Raw genomic sequence first — 15,318 nt, 5'->3', positions numbered from 1 at the left:
AAATAAGTTAGGATGATAAAAATACTTCTCTGCACAGAAGCTTTTGTGCTTGTTTGGAACAAAAAGTATTCATTTTACAAAATTTGATTGTTTATATTCTTTGCCAAGAAAAATTTTCTGATAAAAAAAGATCTGATTTGATTAAGAAAACCTCATTCATTTGACTGTGAAAAGTGCTGAAAATGGATACTTCTTAAAAAGACTAGGTAGGTGAACCAGTGATTTTGCTTCTAAAATGCTGCTGAAGTGTTTGCATCTGTGGCAATGATGTGTGCCCGTCAGAAAAGGAATTGTTGTAACTTTCATGCAAACCAAGGGGAAAAACACATGTGTGAACTTTCTAAGCTAGAATTGCTCATTAGGTATCTGTGTGCTGATCATACTTCAACAGGAAATCATGATATTTAAAACTGCCGAGTGAACACGTGGGGAGCATTACGCTGTGTATGGGATGAAACACGCATTGTTTATTTTGTGTAGCATTCTTCTGCTCCCTTAAATACATACAAGATGGAAACTCATAGACTTTTTTTAACCTTTAGCTGCTTTACTTGTACAGAAACCGCCAAACAAAATCTGGCAGACTTGTAAACAACCTGAGTTCATTTTATTTCATCTAACTGATCACATTTCCAGTAGACAACAAATAAAATGCATTGCTGACAGAGATGTAGAAATGTATATACAATTAGATGAAGAAATTGTGTTCAGTGCAGTTCAAATCTCAGCTTGTGCCTTTTCATTTCCTTGAATATGGCTGTAAAATCCTTACCTGCTGATGCATGGCCAGCAGCAATACCAGTGTTTCCCTGCTCATCCAGAGTGCTGCTGGGCAGGCTACCCTACCAATGACTTAGCCAGAGCATCTCATTGTTGACTTTTAGTCCTTTACTTGAGTAAATGGAATTCTTCATTTACTTGAGTAAATGGGATTCTTTGCTTCATGTGGCTTTGGGTAAAGCTTCCATTTATTTTCCCAGTTGAGATATAGTATTTCCTACATTTTCTCAAATATATTCAAGACATGAAAGCTCTGTCGTGGGTTAAATTAATGTAATGTGAGGGATTAAATCATCCAGGAGATCAGCAGAATTTGGAGTATAAAAGCCAGATAATTTCATTTTCTGGAGGGGAAAAATTCCAGTTTCAGCCAGCAGACCCGTATTTGATGGAAAGGTAGTAGGGTTTTGTTTGGGTTTCCACAGAGCAGGATCTGTGAAGCACAGAAGATAGGCAGTTTCAAAGTGAAACTTGAAATAAATTCTTAAGATATTGAGTATTGCCCTTAATGATTTGCCATTGATTGTCCTGGTCAGAATATGAATGCCTGGGAGCTGTTGTTACTGAACCATTCCAAGTGTTGATCTCTTTCCTCTGCATCTCAGCCTTCTACCATGTAATAGGGTTTTCACATCCTCTGTAAGTCAATCTTTCTGTTGGCCTTTGGAGTACACATATGGTAGATCATTCTCTTGTTACACATGGGCTGGCAACTTTGCACATATATAGGAAAATTGTTTCTCTGGGGGAAAAAAAATCTGTGTAATTAATATATAAATGAAGAAGGAGTGGGCGAGCACAGACTGCAAATTGGATTGCAATTACCGGTCTAACAAGAAGTGTTCCTTGTCTGCTCTGTCTTTGTCTGAGAAAGGCAGATCTGTTGTCACTGCATGAAAGCCATCTACAGGCCCCCAGTGTAACTGTGAGGCTGCAATTCATGGCAGCCTAAATCCACCTGAAATTTTGCAAGCTTCCCAGAAATTACGCACAAGAAAACAAGTATCAAGAGATCCAAGAAGAATATGTATATATGTAGGAGTGAAGAATTTTCCAGATGTGCACAAAAGTTCTGTTCATTCACTTATATGGGCTGTTCCTGTAATTCAGTGTGGATGCAGTAACTGCTGGTGGTTGGAATAAAGATAATGAGAGGCAGAAGTTCCTGTTTTGGCTTTCTTATGCACAAACTCTGTGGTGTGTTTCAGGGGAAGTTTCATAAGCCCATGTCACTTCATAATATCTAAAGGAAAAGTGGAAAATAGTGGCAATGTTGCTGTTAACTACTTTCCTAGGTTTGGTAAAAAGCAAAGGTGTCAAAGGAACCTGCACTGATTTGTTAGCCTGGATGCTTTGCAAACCCTCCATATTAAAAAAAAAAAAAAAAAAGTTATTATAGAAAAAGCAGAATATTTTAGATACTGTCACAATGCATTAATACTGTCATCTTGTTTTTTAACAGGTCTATGGAAATGCAGGATCTAGCCAGTCCTCATAATCTTGTTGGAAGTAGTGATGCAGCAGGTAGTTCCAAATTGGATAAATCTAATCTCAGTAGCACATCAGTCACAACAAATGGAACAGGAGGTAAGTATAAGACACAGCTGGCACACAGAAAGTTTTGCCAAGTTTATAGTCATATGCATTTTTTACCATAGTTTCAAAAATTACTGTATACCCATTTATAAATCCAGCAAGAATGATGAAAAATTGGCAGTCATACAAGTGTAAATTTCTAATTCCTTCATCACTTCTTTGATTTGCACCAGCTAAAGTAAGAGGCAGAACTGAAACAAGGTGCAAAGATGAAATAAGGAAAATTTTGAATGGTTGATTTGAGTACAGTGTTTCGTGTTTGCTTATACCTGTTAGTAACTTAAAAATGAATTATATTTTCTGTGTCATATTTCCTTGATGAGTAATAATTTACTCTTATACCCTGAGTTACTGCATTTATGTTAAATTAAAATCATTATCAAGAGAAGTGCATCACAATTAGACTTAGGAAACATGGAGGGTTTTTTTGCTGATGAATTTCACTTCTTGGGAGGTAATGAAAGTTTGCAATAAAGGGATTGTTTGTTTTCCTCAGCAGCAACTGGTCATTAATGCTGTAGGTGATGCTGTAACACTGCCATACAGCTACAATACAGATATTCCAATGGTTTCAGATAACCAATTCTACCATAGCAGTGGGAGGCTGGGGGCCACATTCTGAGGTGCAGTCCATGAAAATGACACCATGGAGATGAGTCAAACTAGAGTTCCTTCTTTACAGTTTATACATTACTGTCTGTTTTAGCATTTGGTACTAAGAAAAATTTTTTGGCTTGTTCTTTCTGGCCACAAGGTACAGCATTTTATTCACTTACTCTATTTAAATAAAAGTCTGTCAATGTCAATAACAAGTGGATGTGCCTGGGAGGGCAACTGAGCTCTGCAAAGAAGGGCTGAACCATATTTTTAAACAGAATCCTTATTCCAGCATAAAGAGAGGAGAAAACTTCCAGCATGCTATTAAAGAACACTAGTAACTGGATGCCTCTCTATTATACAATGTGCATAAATAAACCAGTTAAAATAATACCCATAAAACCAATACAGTTCTGTTAAAAGGCTTGACTTAAAGTGCCAAAACACTGCTTTGCCTTGAAGACTATTCATTTACACTGAACAGGCATTGGGAGAATGAACTGTTGTACCATTGCTGTTCTCAGGAGACAACATGACTGTGTTAAATACTGCAGACTGGTTGCTGAGTTGCAGTACTCCCTCCTCTGCAACAAGTATGAGAGAGCCTGGTACAGTGCATGCGTGTGTGGTGTGTCCCCATGGCTGCTGTGTGACATCTCTCTCCATTTTCTCTGGTCTTCTCTTATGCAGTTTGAACTCAGTTCTCATGGGGTTCCCCCTCACCCCGAGCATTTTTTCCTACCCTTTCTCAAAGGCTTTTCCCACAGCCAGAAAACTGTTAGGAAGTTGCTATGAGCAGTTATCTTACAATGCTCTGAAAGTCATTTGATGAGCAAGGAGAATTTAACCCGCTTATAATTAGCTTAGCTGTCTACATGCTCTGAGTGACTGGGATTGCCTTGTGGTGTTCAGCATTGCTGGGAAGTGCCAGTAGTCAGCATTGGTGGAAATCAGACAGATGGAATTTTCACAGAATGCCCATTTGCTTTTCTTTTGTTTTTAAGTAAAACGTTGCATGATTACCTGAGCACAAGTCAAGGTTGACAGTATTGTTCTTACTCCTACTAAGGCTTTCATTATTAATCAAAGCTTATGTCTAATGTGCTGCCACATGTAACTTGCCACTTTGCAAAATTTTGGCCAAATTTTCCAAGCTGTTGTTTTCACTTATGAGTTTTCCTGACATGTATTATTAATTGTCAGAAGTTGTAAGGATTAATAATAACTCTATATGTGACATCATTACAGTACATATGGGATTAATCATAGATGTAAACATGCATCACTATGTTTCTCTACAAGTCATTACAAAAATGCTTAAATTGTACAGGTTTGGACTAAAGTTAGGAAGATTTCAAAAAACTTGTTGTTTTAAAAAATCCGTCAGAATCAACTTGCCATTTGTAAAACATATATGCAAAGAAAATTTACCAAAAAAAAGTTTTCTTGAGCACAAAAATCATTTGCACTAGAATAAGTTGTTCCATGTGAATGCTGCTGCTGAATGACAAGATTTTAAGTTTAAGGAAGACTGAGATAACTTGGGCTGTCTCCTCTTTTAGCTGTTCAGCATGTTCAGGTAAATGTGGAAGGTAACAATTTAAGTGCTAATTATTAGTAGCGAGGAAATACAGTGTGTTACTTGTATTAAATCTGATTTTCCATAGGCAGTAGAATATTCAGAATTGTACTTGTTCTTGAGTATATTCCCAAGAAGCTCTTAAGGCCTGCTGAAAGAAAGAGGAAAATCATTCCTGTGATGAGCTATGTGGTTTATTGTTTTACATGAGCTTTTAAAATCAGATTTGATTGCTGCAACTTCTCATCACACTGCAACATTCTTTCTTGTCCTCCTTCATGCATAGTATTAGCCCCTCTTGCCCCTAAAACTCTGCATTCATTTTCAGTTCTTAACATAGAGGAATGCTTTAGAGAAAATAAAAAAAGGGGTCGGCAGAATAGCAGTCATTTTGATCTGCTAAGTCCTTTCATCAAGGTCTGTTGTAGAAGCTTTTGCTTGTTGGGAGCTGTATTCTGAGTTAGCCTTAAAATAATGAAGTTTGGATGAGATCCCTGGAGGCCATTTGGGCCAAGAACTGCTCAGAGCAGAGCCAACATCACTGTTAGATCGTGTCGCTCAAGGCAGCATTGAATTTTCCTCCTACATCTAATTGCATTTTCCCCTTAGTGCAGCTTGTATCTGTTCCCACCTGTTGTTTCCCAGGGCACCTTTTGAGGTGAGCGTGCCTTTGTTCTTTGTCATCTTTGCACCTTCCCATCAGATAGCTGCAGGCAGCAATTAGCTCTCCCCTCAGCCTCCTCTTCCTAGGACAGAACAAGCCCAGCTTCTTGGGGCTCCTTGTACACCACGTGCCCCAGCACCTGATGATGTTTGTAGCTCTGCTCTGTCCCTGTGTTGTCATGGTCTAAGCCCAGCTGGTAAGTAAGCAGCACACAGCTGCTTGCTCTATCCCATCTGAAAGCAGAACATGGACAGTCTTCACTGCTAGCAGCACTCAAATGTATTTCCAGTTAGAGGTTGCTTTTCATTTTATTTTCACCCTTTCAATACATAAAACAAACAAAAAAAATTAGTACTCTTAAAGTGATGTTAGAATATTTTCTTTTTCCTTAGTTAGCTTTGTGCTTTTTCCCTTCTTTATTTAATGACATAAAGCATAAAAAAAATAGGTAATAGTAAAAATTTCCAGCTACACTGAGAAAGGACCTTGATGAATTCCTGGCTGTCATGAAACCTGAATGCAAAAAAGTAGAACTGTTTAAAGTCAAGCACATATAAAAACAACTTCTATAGGTATTTTCCAGCAAAATTCAGTGCCAATATAATGTTTTTCCTCAAGTTAAATACAGGAGAGTTTCTTTTGTATTAGATTATTTTCTTGACAGGGAAAGAAAAAAGATTGTGTCTATTCATGCTGATGGCAGTGCAGCGCAGCTGGCATTAACCAGAACTAGACACAATTCTAAAGTAAACATTTCAATTCATGACTGACATTTTTGTTAAATATAACAGTTAAACACATACTGTCTTCTTGGATGCAGTACTGAACATTTGTAGCTGACTATGTACAATAGTGAAATACCTTCTTATTAAGCAGAAAGAGATAAAAGTGCTAAAAAGTACTTTTTTTTTCATGTAGGTAGATGTCCAGACTTTGCAGAAGTACATAGAGGTATCTGTATGTACTAATCAGCAAATAAATTAATTTACATACTTTTGATACTTCAGGCAACCATTCATGTTCCACATGACTGAGAAGTTTAATGGAGACCATAATTTTGTGACAAATGGCCCTTGAACCCTCTTTATATGTGTTTTATTGATATGATGAAAATAAAATCACATCCTTCTCAAATAATTATAGAAATGGGAATGACTCATTACTCTGTTGCTCTTAAGAATTACTTTTTTTCATTTTGGGTTGGTTTTGTCACAGCTTATTTTTTTTTTAATTGAAAAGATAATAGCTAGCAAAATGAGGAGTGCATGACAGCTTGCAAAAATGTGGCTGAAATTCTTCCCTAATGATTCCATATTGAATTAATATCCCACTGCTTGCAGGGAGACTATTTAGTAGTTTTAACTACTATTTATGGTAGTTTTATGAAAGAGAAGCAATAATGAAAAGAAGTTTACATTCAAAAGACACACATGCAAAAATTTTTTAATCTGAGACAGTAGATGGAAAGATGCAACTGTATGGCTGAAACCAGAAGGGGCTACTTGGTTTGTTTGGCACTGGTGCACCAGTAATGCTGCAGGGCACTCCAGCAGTCACAGAGAAAAATGCATCCCAATTTGTCCTGCTTGATCCAAACTGGTGTCCCTCTGACTTCAGCCCAGGTCACTTGTACAGTTGTAGGCATCAGCAGCATCCCATGTGACTTCCTGAATAAGATCCATTAGGCAGTGTGACTGGACATGGAATCTCAATTTGTAGGAGAGGTAGCTCACACAGGGCTTGTCACAGGCAGCTTTACTGGTAGCTGTGCAATTTCTAATGAACAATTCACAGTGCTCACAGACCCCTGGCAGAATAGCAGAGTGGGTCTGTAGGTGTTGTTCTGGACATTTTACCTGTGAGGAAACAAAGTCCTTTATTTATCTCCTGCACAGCCTTTTCCTCTGCAGACTGTATGAGGGACGGCGAGCTTGAGGGCAGCTCAGGCCATACTTGGAATCAACCCCTGGAAATACCTCTCTGTCTCATCTAAACATAAAGGGAGATTAGTGGGCACTTTTTATACGCTTGATTTAGGTGACTTGAATCTGTGCCACAGTTTTTAAATACATTGCCAGCTCAGGACATGAAATTCCCCCCTTTCCCGTGCTGTTGCCAGTGCAGTCAAACGTGGCGGCAGTGATGTTGACAGATGAGAGCTTTGGTCAGCTTAGCTGAGGCCTCTCAGAGGCGTCAGGTAACGAGCTGGCAGAGAACGCCTCTCCCTGGCCTGTGTTAGACCTGCTGGGGGGCTCTGCCAGGCTGCCTGTCACAGCAAAGGCTTCTTCACAAATCCCAGGCTGTGCCCTCGCAGTTTGGACACCTGGCAGGCAGCTGTGGTGGTTGCTTGTGCAGGTCTTCATTGCCTCTTCACTCTGTGGCCCTGGGCACCAACCTGTGATATCCAGAAACACGTGATGAGTGTTCATTCACAGCCCTTCATGAAGAAATTGCATTAAAATTTTGAGGCTTCCACATTTGCCAGTCAGACAGGCTAATAGGAGCTGCAGCACATTCTCTATTGCTGTTTCTTACAACACCAGCTGGATGGATGATTCCCAAATTCCATTACAAAAATCCATGCCAAATGTTCTGTCCAGGTAACATACTTAATTACAGAAATCTGTATTGCTTTGGTGGTGCTTTTTGTGCTTTCAGTTACAGCTTGGATGGTAAGACTGCACGATGATCCCCAAGAAATAAATTTGGGTTCAGAGTAGACTAAACTGTTTGATAACCTCTGATTAAGAAGCTGACTTGTCATGACTGTCATTTGTGTCCTACTCTCATTCTTTGGCTTTTTTTCCTTTAAAACTTCTCTCTTCAGTTATGAAAAATTGCTTGTTGGTGGCCTAGCTCAAAAAGACCCCCACAGACTCTGTAAAAGGGGAAGGAAAAAGGCAACATACTGGCACTGTGAAAGTAATTTCCTTTTGTATTATCATGAAACCATATTATAATTGTTTTACTTGCAAAACTATTTCTATTATGTGCTACATCCCTTGACAGTTAATGTTTCTACATCCCTTGACAGTTAATGTTTCCTTCCTCTATGCTACTCTTAGGATATTGTTAGAATCAATCAAATTTATGGTGAAATCTCCCCCAGAGATATTCCAGTTGCCAAAACCAATAGCTGGATGAATGCACAGGTACAGGGCTGTGCAGATAAATGGGCATTCCTGTCAGATTCCTGTCAATTGTCTCAGTATGGTGCCAGAGCAAAGGTGGAAGCTGTTGCACGTGGGCTTGTTTGAGCTGGACTACCACTAGTGAGACTGGCATGAGGACTCCAGTATGAATCTAGAAGTAAAATCTCATGTCTACTTATTCTCCTATGTAGTGTCTCTTCTTGCAGTCAAAACAGAACCCATGAACAACAGTGAAACAGCAACAACAACTGGAGATGCATCGCTTGACACTTTTACTGGGTCAGGTAAAGCCATAATAAAATGACTTTTTGTTAGATGCACATTAATGCAGCATTTAATTGCCATCACTAGTGAACATTTGCATGGAAGCAATCTTTACAAAGCTACTATAAAATATTATAGTATTTTTATTATTATTATTATTATTATTATTATTATTATTATTATTATTATTATTATTATTAATAATAATAATAATAATAATAATAATAATAATAATAATAGATTTTTCATTTTTGTAAATGCAACTCAGCAATTTATGTGAGGTGTGATCTTAAAGAATGCCTAATGATGATGCCTTAGACCACTGCTGTTTGCAAAAGTCTCAAAATAATACTGTTATTATGGTACTGTAGATCCTTTTTCTCAGCGTTAGTCTCGTATTATATTAGGAAAAAAAATGGGATTGTATTTGTAACAGCCATGCTAATTTGAGCAGTTTCAAATCTTAAGGTTTATGCCTCAGTGCTAATCCTTTTACTGCTATTAGCAGTGTGTTACTTTAAACACTGATCAGATTGCCATGTCCGTCTCTTTCCACTGGGATGAGCTACTTTCTTTCCAAGAAAATTGTTTTACTCTAAATAATCATAGGCTTCAATTACTTCTCAAAAAATTCAAACCAACAGTGATTTAAGTCGATTCCTATAAATTATTAAAATGTTATGAACTGTGGAAAGGTACAGATAATCAGCCTTCTAATAATTCAGTTGCATCCTGCTAATAATAATATTAAAGAGGAGAGGAAGGAGGGTAAGTTTTGCATCTGGAAATACGAGTTCAGTAATGGCCTGACTGAAATGAAACACTAAAGCCACGAATCACACGCCACACTGATGCTATTGTTACTTGGGTAGACTTAGGTAGTCAAGCCCTATATAAAATATTTTGGAAATCACTATGTTTCTGTGTAATTAATTTTTTTTAATCAGGTTTTGGAATTGTCTTTTAGCCATCAGTTGAAACCAAAAGTTAATTATTCAGAAAAGTATTTATAACTAATTTAATGTCTGAAGAAAAGGTATTTTGTGGGATTTAAAGTATTTACTATTTCTGATTAGAAAAATGTCCTCATTTTTATTTTCATTATAATTATACTGACAGGAACCTCAGCATAAAGACTAAAAACTTCCATAAAAATTAAATAGTCTGGGCAAAAATTTAGCTTTTCTTTTTTGCTCTGTTTTCACTCAATGCTAAAATTTTATTAGTAATGATTACAAATCATAAAATATCCAACTCTATATATGATTTTTTCATTGTTGGTGGAGTTTTATCAGCTTCTGCCATGTATTTAAGGCAGTTGAGTTTTATTCTATGGCTAAGGCAACATCGGAGTGCCAAGAATTGCAGCCTTCAGCTCAGGTTTAGATAACTGAGTAACAGCTTGATTTCCCCAGGTGCCACTCACCCATCAGCTTCCACTGACTTCAAAAGAAGTCTTGAGATCTCTACACTTTGCATGTTTAGAAAGTTGGTGCCTCAAAAAAAAAAAAAGATTAAAAAAAAAGGCAGGAATTTGAGCCTTGCATAATCCTTTTTTGCCTGTTAGCCACCTGCGTACTCAAAAGAAATACGAACCTGATTCTCAGTTTAGTGCACAAACTCAAGCAGTAAATGAGTACAGTCATTCTCAGTGGGAAATCAATAGTCTGCCTGTCTGGGTGATGTGCAGTCTTCATCATCAGAGTGAGATGCAGAGCTGTCCTGATAATGCACTCAGCCTTTCCTAAAGATTGAATGTGTTACTTCTGTGCTTGCCTTTTACTTGTACTACAAAATCAGACAATTTTTTTTTCCTCTAATTTTATGGGAGAAGTGCTAAAGAGTGGTAAAAACTCAGCAACACCAGGATTTCTCTGAGTTTTCAGCCTAACTGATTAGTTGGGAAGTTTAGTGGGTTGCCAAAACCAGTAAATGCTGACTAGTAGACAGATGATGTTTCAAATGAGCCACCTGTGACTGAAAGAATGCATAGCAAAGCCCAACACTGAACAGTTTGTCTTTTTCCTGAAAATGAGGGACATATATGTGTTACTCCCAACCATGGCAAAGTCATGATGCCAGCACTTCTCTGTATTTTATGAAATGAGGCATCGGTGAAAAGAGAACTCCTGGTGCTGAGATGCATTTGAGAGTCTGCCATGCAGAAATCCTCTCCTTCAAACACTCTACCCATTTAGATTGATTTCCCTGCTCCAAGAGCAGTCAAAACATGTGACCTGTCCTGGAGCTGAGCAGAAGGCTCAATAAGCCATGTGGGGTGTGAAGCAGCCATCTCTGTCCCTAATGATCACTGTAAGTGATGGTCAAGCAGATTGTGTCAGGTCCAGGACAGGAGAGACAGATTAGACTCCACAGAAAACTGATTCTGTGAACTGTTGATTGAAAAGATAAAGCACATAGATCTCTTGAATTTAGAGTGGCAGCTCTCCTGGGATTGGGAAGCCCCTGTTCAGGGCTCCAGCCCATGTGTTGCAGCTCATGCTCAGGGCCCTGTTCCCCTGTGCTGGAGAGCTGCCCCTGGGAGATGCTGTGCCTCTGGGCATGGGTTAGCCAGGTGAGCAGTCCCATTGTGCACCCCTCTTCCTCCTCCTCCTCCTTGTTCTTCAAAGAGCAGCTGTTGGTAATTAGTGTCCTCAGTTTGCAGCCCTGTGATTGTGCAGCACGTTCCCAGTGGGGTGGGCATTCACAGGACTGGGAGAGGTGCACAGCCCTTAACTGAGAGTTTCATGCACTGAGAATTTGTTGCAGCTGCTGTACTGTAATACTGTGTATATATTGCTTACAACTGTGGATTAATTTGAGAACTGTTTTATCATTTTAGTGGAGTGGAGAGAGAGGTATTTGATGCTCTCATTGTTTTTACTTAGTATTTATTGCACACAGGGTATAGAATACAGTTTATAGGTATAGAAAACAATTTCTGAAGGCTGTGAAGGTGAACTTAGGGAATGTCACTGCTGTTTGACCTACATTTGGTTCCCTTGTGCATAGAGATTGTGATGTTACTTAAATGAGGTCCTTTTAACCTAACCTTTTTGCACAGAATTTTCCAAATATGTAATGAAAATGTACAAAACTCCAGCCCATATTAATATACTGAACCCAACACATGCTATTAAAACAGCTAGTGGTCATTTAAGTCCTCCACAACCACCTTGGCCATTTGAACTAAGAGAGTGACTGGTAAGAGCTGGCTGTCAGCTTGCCCCCTCTGTGAAACAACATTAATGGGAACTGGAGAGATCAAGGGTCTTACACCTGCCCTGAAGGGCATTCCTCTGGTAATTTCAAGTACTGAAGTCCTAAGAATATTTGAGTTTTTCAAAGAAACAATTTCGTTTCCTTTTGTTTTGGTTTGGTTTTTAATATAAGCACCACAAAAGAGCATTTAGCCCCGTTCATATAATGCCTGTATAAAGCACCACAAAACCCAGGGGAACCTGACTCCATCATCTCCTCCACTGCCAGCAGTCCTCAGACAAGGGATGTCAGGAGGGTATCTAGCAGCCAAAGCTGTTGAAGTTTGATAACCCTTAGAATTAGCAGTTTCATCTGTGAGATACAGGTGTGGTCTGCAGGCTCCACTCGGTCACAGTGTTCTCTTCTGATAGGCCTCACACCCTGAAATGTTTCTCAAACATCTCAGTTTGTAGTGGACAAATTGCAGGGACAAGCTACACATAAACAGTGAAAAGAATGGATTTTTTTAGTCTTGCCTCTTTCTCTTCCTTACAACTGGATAATCAGGGAAAACTGGGAATAAAAACAAGGAAATTTAAAACCAGAGACATTCCAAAAGTATTTTATTTTCTTGTCTGAATTTTAAAAATAAGGTATATGCAGAAAGAATGAAAAGGCAGGCAGGACAGTTTTTGCTGAAAATGATTAGGTTCTGATAGCTGAAATTATTTAAATTAATAGTAATTAATTTTTTTTTGTAGTTTACGTAAGGTGGAGTGGCATGGTTAATGTGCTTTAAGCAAAGTGATTAATTGATTGAGCTCTCATCCAGCAAATGATGAGACAAAAAGTGAAGCAGTATGGCTAAAATGATCTGATAAGCCGATAATGGATCACAAAAGTTCCTTGCCCTGAGAACCACCAAGGTCACTCTGCTGCTATTGCTTGTCTTTAGAAAGGTCACAGAGCTACAACAGGGAAGATTAATTACTCATCAACCCTGAAATAACCAAGAGCATTCTTTGGAGTTCTATGAACCAGTTACATTGATAGAAACAGCTATAGGTTTGTCTGACTCTCGGAATAGCTGCCTGCACATGTAGCAGATTGCTCTAAACCAGGGAAAAGCATTCTCAAAAAAACCCTCAAAAATAATATCCGCACAAAATGAAATTTAGCAGATCTCCATTACAGGCAAACCCTCAATATCTTTTCAAACAGCAACTCTTTTATGAAATCTAATGGCACATATTTTAAAAGTCATTGTCCAATTCTTTACTTTCAAGCCATATTTAACTGAACATTTTAAAAAGAAGTTAATTGTTTTTCTTCTACTGTATTTTCCTTTTAAGTTCTATACATTCTAAATGCATTTAAACTATCTTTAAAAATATGAAGTTCTCTGTGTGTTCAAAGCAGTAGATCTGAGAGACATTAATTAGGGCTGGATGTAGAAATGTATCATGTTTCATAGAATAGTTAGGAACCTAAACCTATTTGTCACTTATAAAATTCAGAATGTTCATTTCTACTACCATTATGAGTAACTCAGGAAGAGGGTACACTTTGAAGTACAACTATGATTGATTAGACTAAAGAAATTCCAGTGCTTCATTGTGTACTACTTTAATCTTTTGAAAAGTGAATGAACAGCAGATGGCCTAATAAAGACACTCAGTATGTTTGCCCAGTATGGATTTGCTCTGAAGGGATTGGTTCAACACTTTAGAGTACATATATTTGGAATACATCTGTCTTAGTCAAGACAGATGGCTAAAGGAAAGGGAAACTTCCAAACACTTGGAATTAATCCAGTGTGAGCGCTGCTTCTGGATGATATTTTAATGGGTTATGACTATTGTTCTGTTAGCTTTCTTGGAGAATGCAGCTGTGAATAGTATAGATACACACAATTTGGATGGCTACTGAACAGGACTGTTTATACATACTTTAAAATAAAAATGCTGGTTTTAGGGGTTATATTCTACTTGTGCTCTTTTTAAAGAATGGTAGTTGCTTTCCAGTGCTCAATCCAGTATCTTCCATCACCTAAGCTAACTAACATTAGTCACAACCATATAAAACATGATTTTCCAAAATTGAACTTTTGTTAATGTGAGACTATAAAGGTATGTGTATGTTACTTCAATCCCATGAAATATGTTAGATCCCAAGATTGTTTTTAACTACCCCTTTTAATACAACTTGCAAATTTGAAAGATCTACAGTGTGTGGTGATGTATGAAATACATGCCTCTGCAATATACTCAGAAATGTTAGTCAAGCTGAGAAAGCATGACACACCCATGCTAACTAAAGAGTTCTGCACAACAGCAAAAGATTTGGAAGTTTTTAATTTTTACTTTTTTTTAATGTTGTGGTACTGGTGACATCTGCTTCCTTGAAAAGCTGTCCATTTCAATAGGCTTCTCTGTTAATGTTCCTGCTTTAGTTCACACTGTGTGGCTGTGTGGGTCTCATGGTGTTTCTAACTGCTGTACTCTTGTTTTCTGTTTTGCAGTAATAACAAGTAGTGGCTACAGTCCCAGATCAGCGCACCAGTACTCTCCACAGATATATCCCTCCAAGTTAGTGTCTGCACCTCTTCTAGTCTTTCATAGACCTTGGCTGTGGGCAGTTTTGTGGTTTGTTGCAAACAAGTGTTCAGCAGGAGAAACAGAGAAAAAGGAAAATTCTTAAGCCACGGTACTGGCTCCGGTACTGGCTCCCTCTCCAACTTTTTTTTCCTCATGTGTCTACAGAGTAAGATTCTGCTTTGTGCAGTGTTGCTGCACAAGAAACACCCTTGAATATCAGTGCTCAACAGAAGTAAAATAATCAGACTGTTGCATTCTCAGACATCAGCATATTAACAGCATGTGCAGGGAATATATACAGATATATTTTGGAGAAGTCAGTTTATATATAGAAATCACAATTGCATCCACAAGTTGCATACTGGGGGTTAACCCTGTCCCTGACCCGTCCAAGGCCAGCATTGCCAAACGCTTCCAAACATTCCACAATCATGAACCACCCTTTCCTTGTCCCTCTCCGATATCATAAGATTTAAAAATCAAATAAATTGGATTAGCTTTTAATCTTATTATTTTTAAGCCAACGGATGTTGTTAGAAATAAAAAATTTCTTCGTGCCTTTTTTTTTTTTGATGGGGGAAACTGACTCTTGGGCAATCACACAAATGTAGGAGTGAGAACTTTAGGAAGAAGCACGAAAGATGTATGAAACTGCTGCAGTTGGCAGTATATTAGTTTGCTCGTCCTGTGCACAAGGGTTCTTGATTCCAGTATGCCATCTGTTTGTTTCCGTTTATTTGATACAGCTATCAGTGTGACTTTGGTACAGAGAAAACATTGAATCTAAAGATTCAAGAGCTAATTAAGCTCTTTCAAGTTTTTTTAAAATAAATTTGCAATCTTATGATAGTAGCCAAAATTTATTAATACAGAAAGTAGGTGCCTGAA

General features: G+C 38.1%; 1 protein-coding gene across 1 annotated transcript in view; it reads left to right on the top strand.

The window, feature by feature from the left end:
* EYA4 (EYA transcriptional coactivator and phosphatase 4) overlaps window positions 1–15,318 on the top strand; it is a 121,832-nt gene that overhangs the window by 75,096 nt on the left and 31,418 nt on the right. Inside the window, exons 3-6 of the mRNA XM_058019787.1 lie at window positions 2,243–2,367; window positions 3,498–3,566; window positions 8,560–8,652; window positions 14,355–14,421. Of these exons, the coding sequence (XP_057875770.1) occupies window positions 2,243–2,367; window positions 3,498–3,566; window positions 8,560–8,652; window positions 14,355–14,421 (354 nt within the window). The remainder of the gene's footprint in view (window positions 1–2,242; window positions 2,368–3,497; window positions 3,567–8,559; window positions 8,653–14,354; window positions 14,422–15,318) is intronic.

This window comes from Melospiza georgiana, chromosome 3, assembly GCF_028018845.1.
Source record: "Melospiza georgiana isolate bMelGeo1 chromosome 3, bMelGeo1.pri, whole genome shotgun sequence".
Taxonomy (NCBI): Eukaryota; Metazoa; Chordata; class Aves; order Passeriformes; family Passerellidae; genus Melospiza; species Melospiza georgiana.
This window is presented reverse-complemented; position numbering and strand designations above follow the sequence as displayed.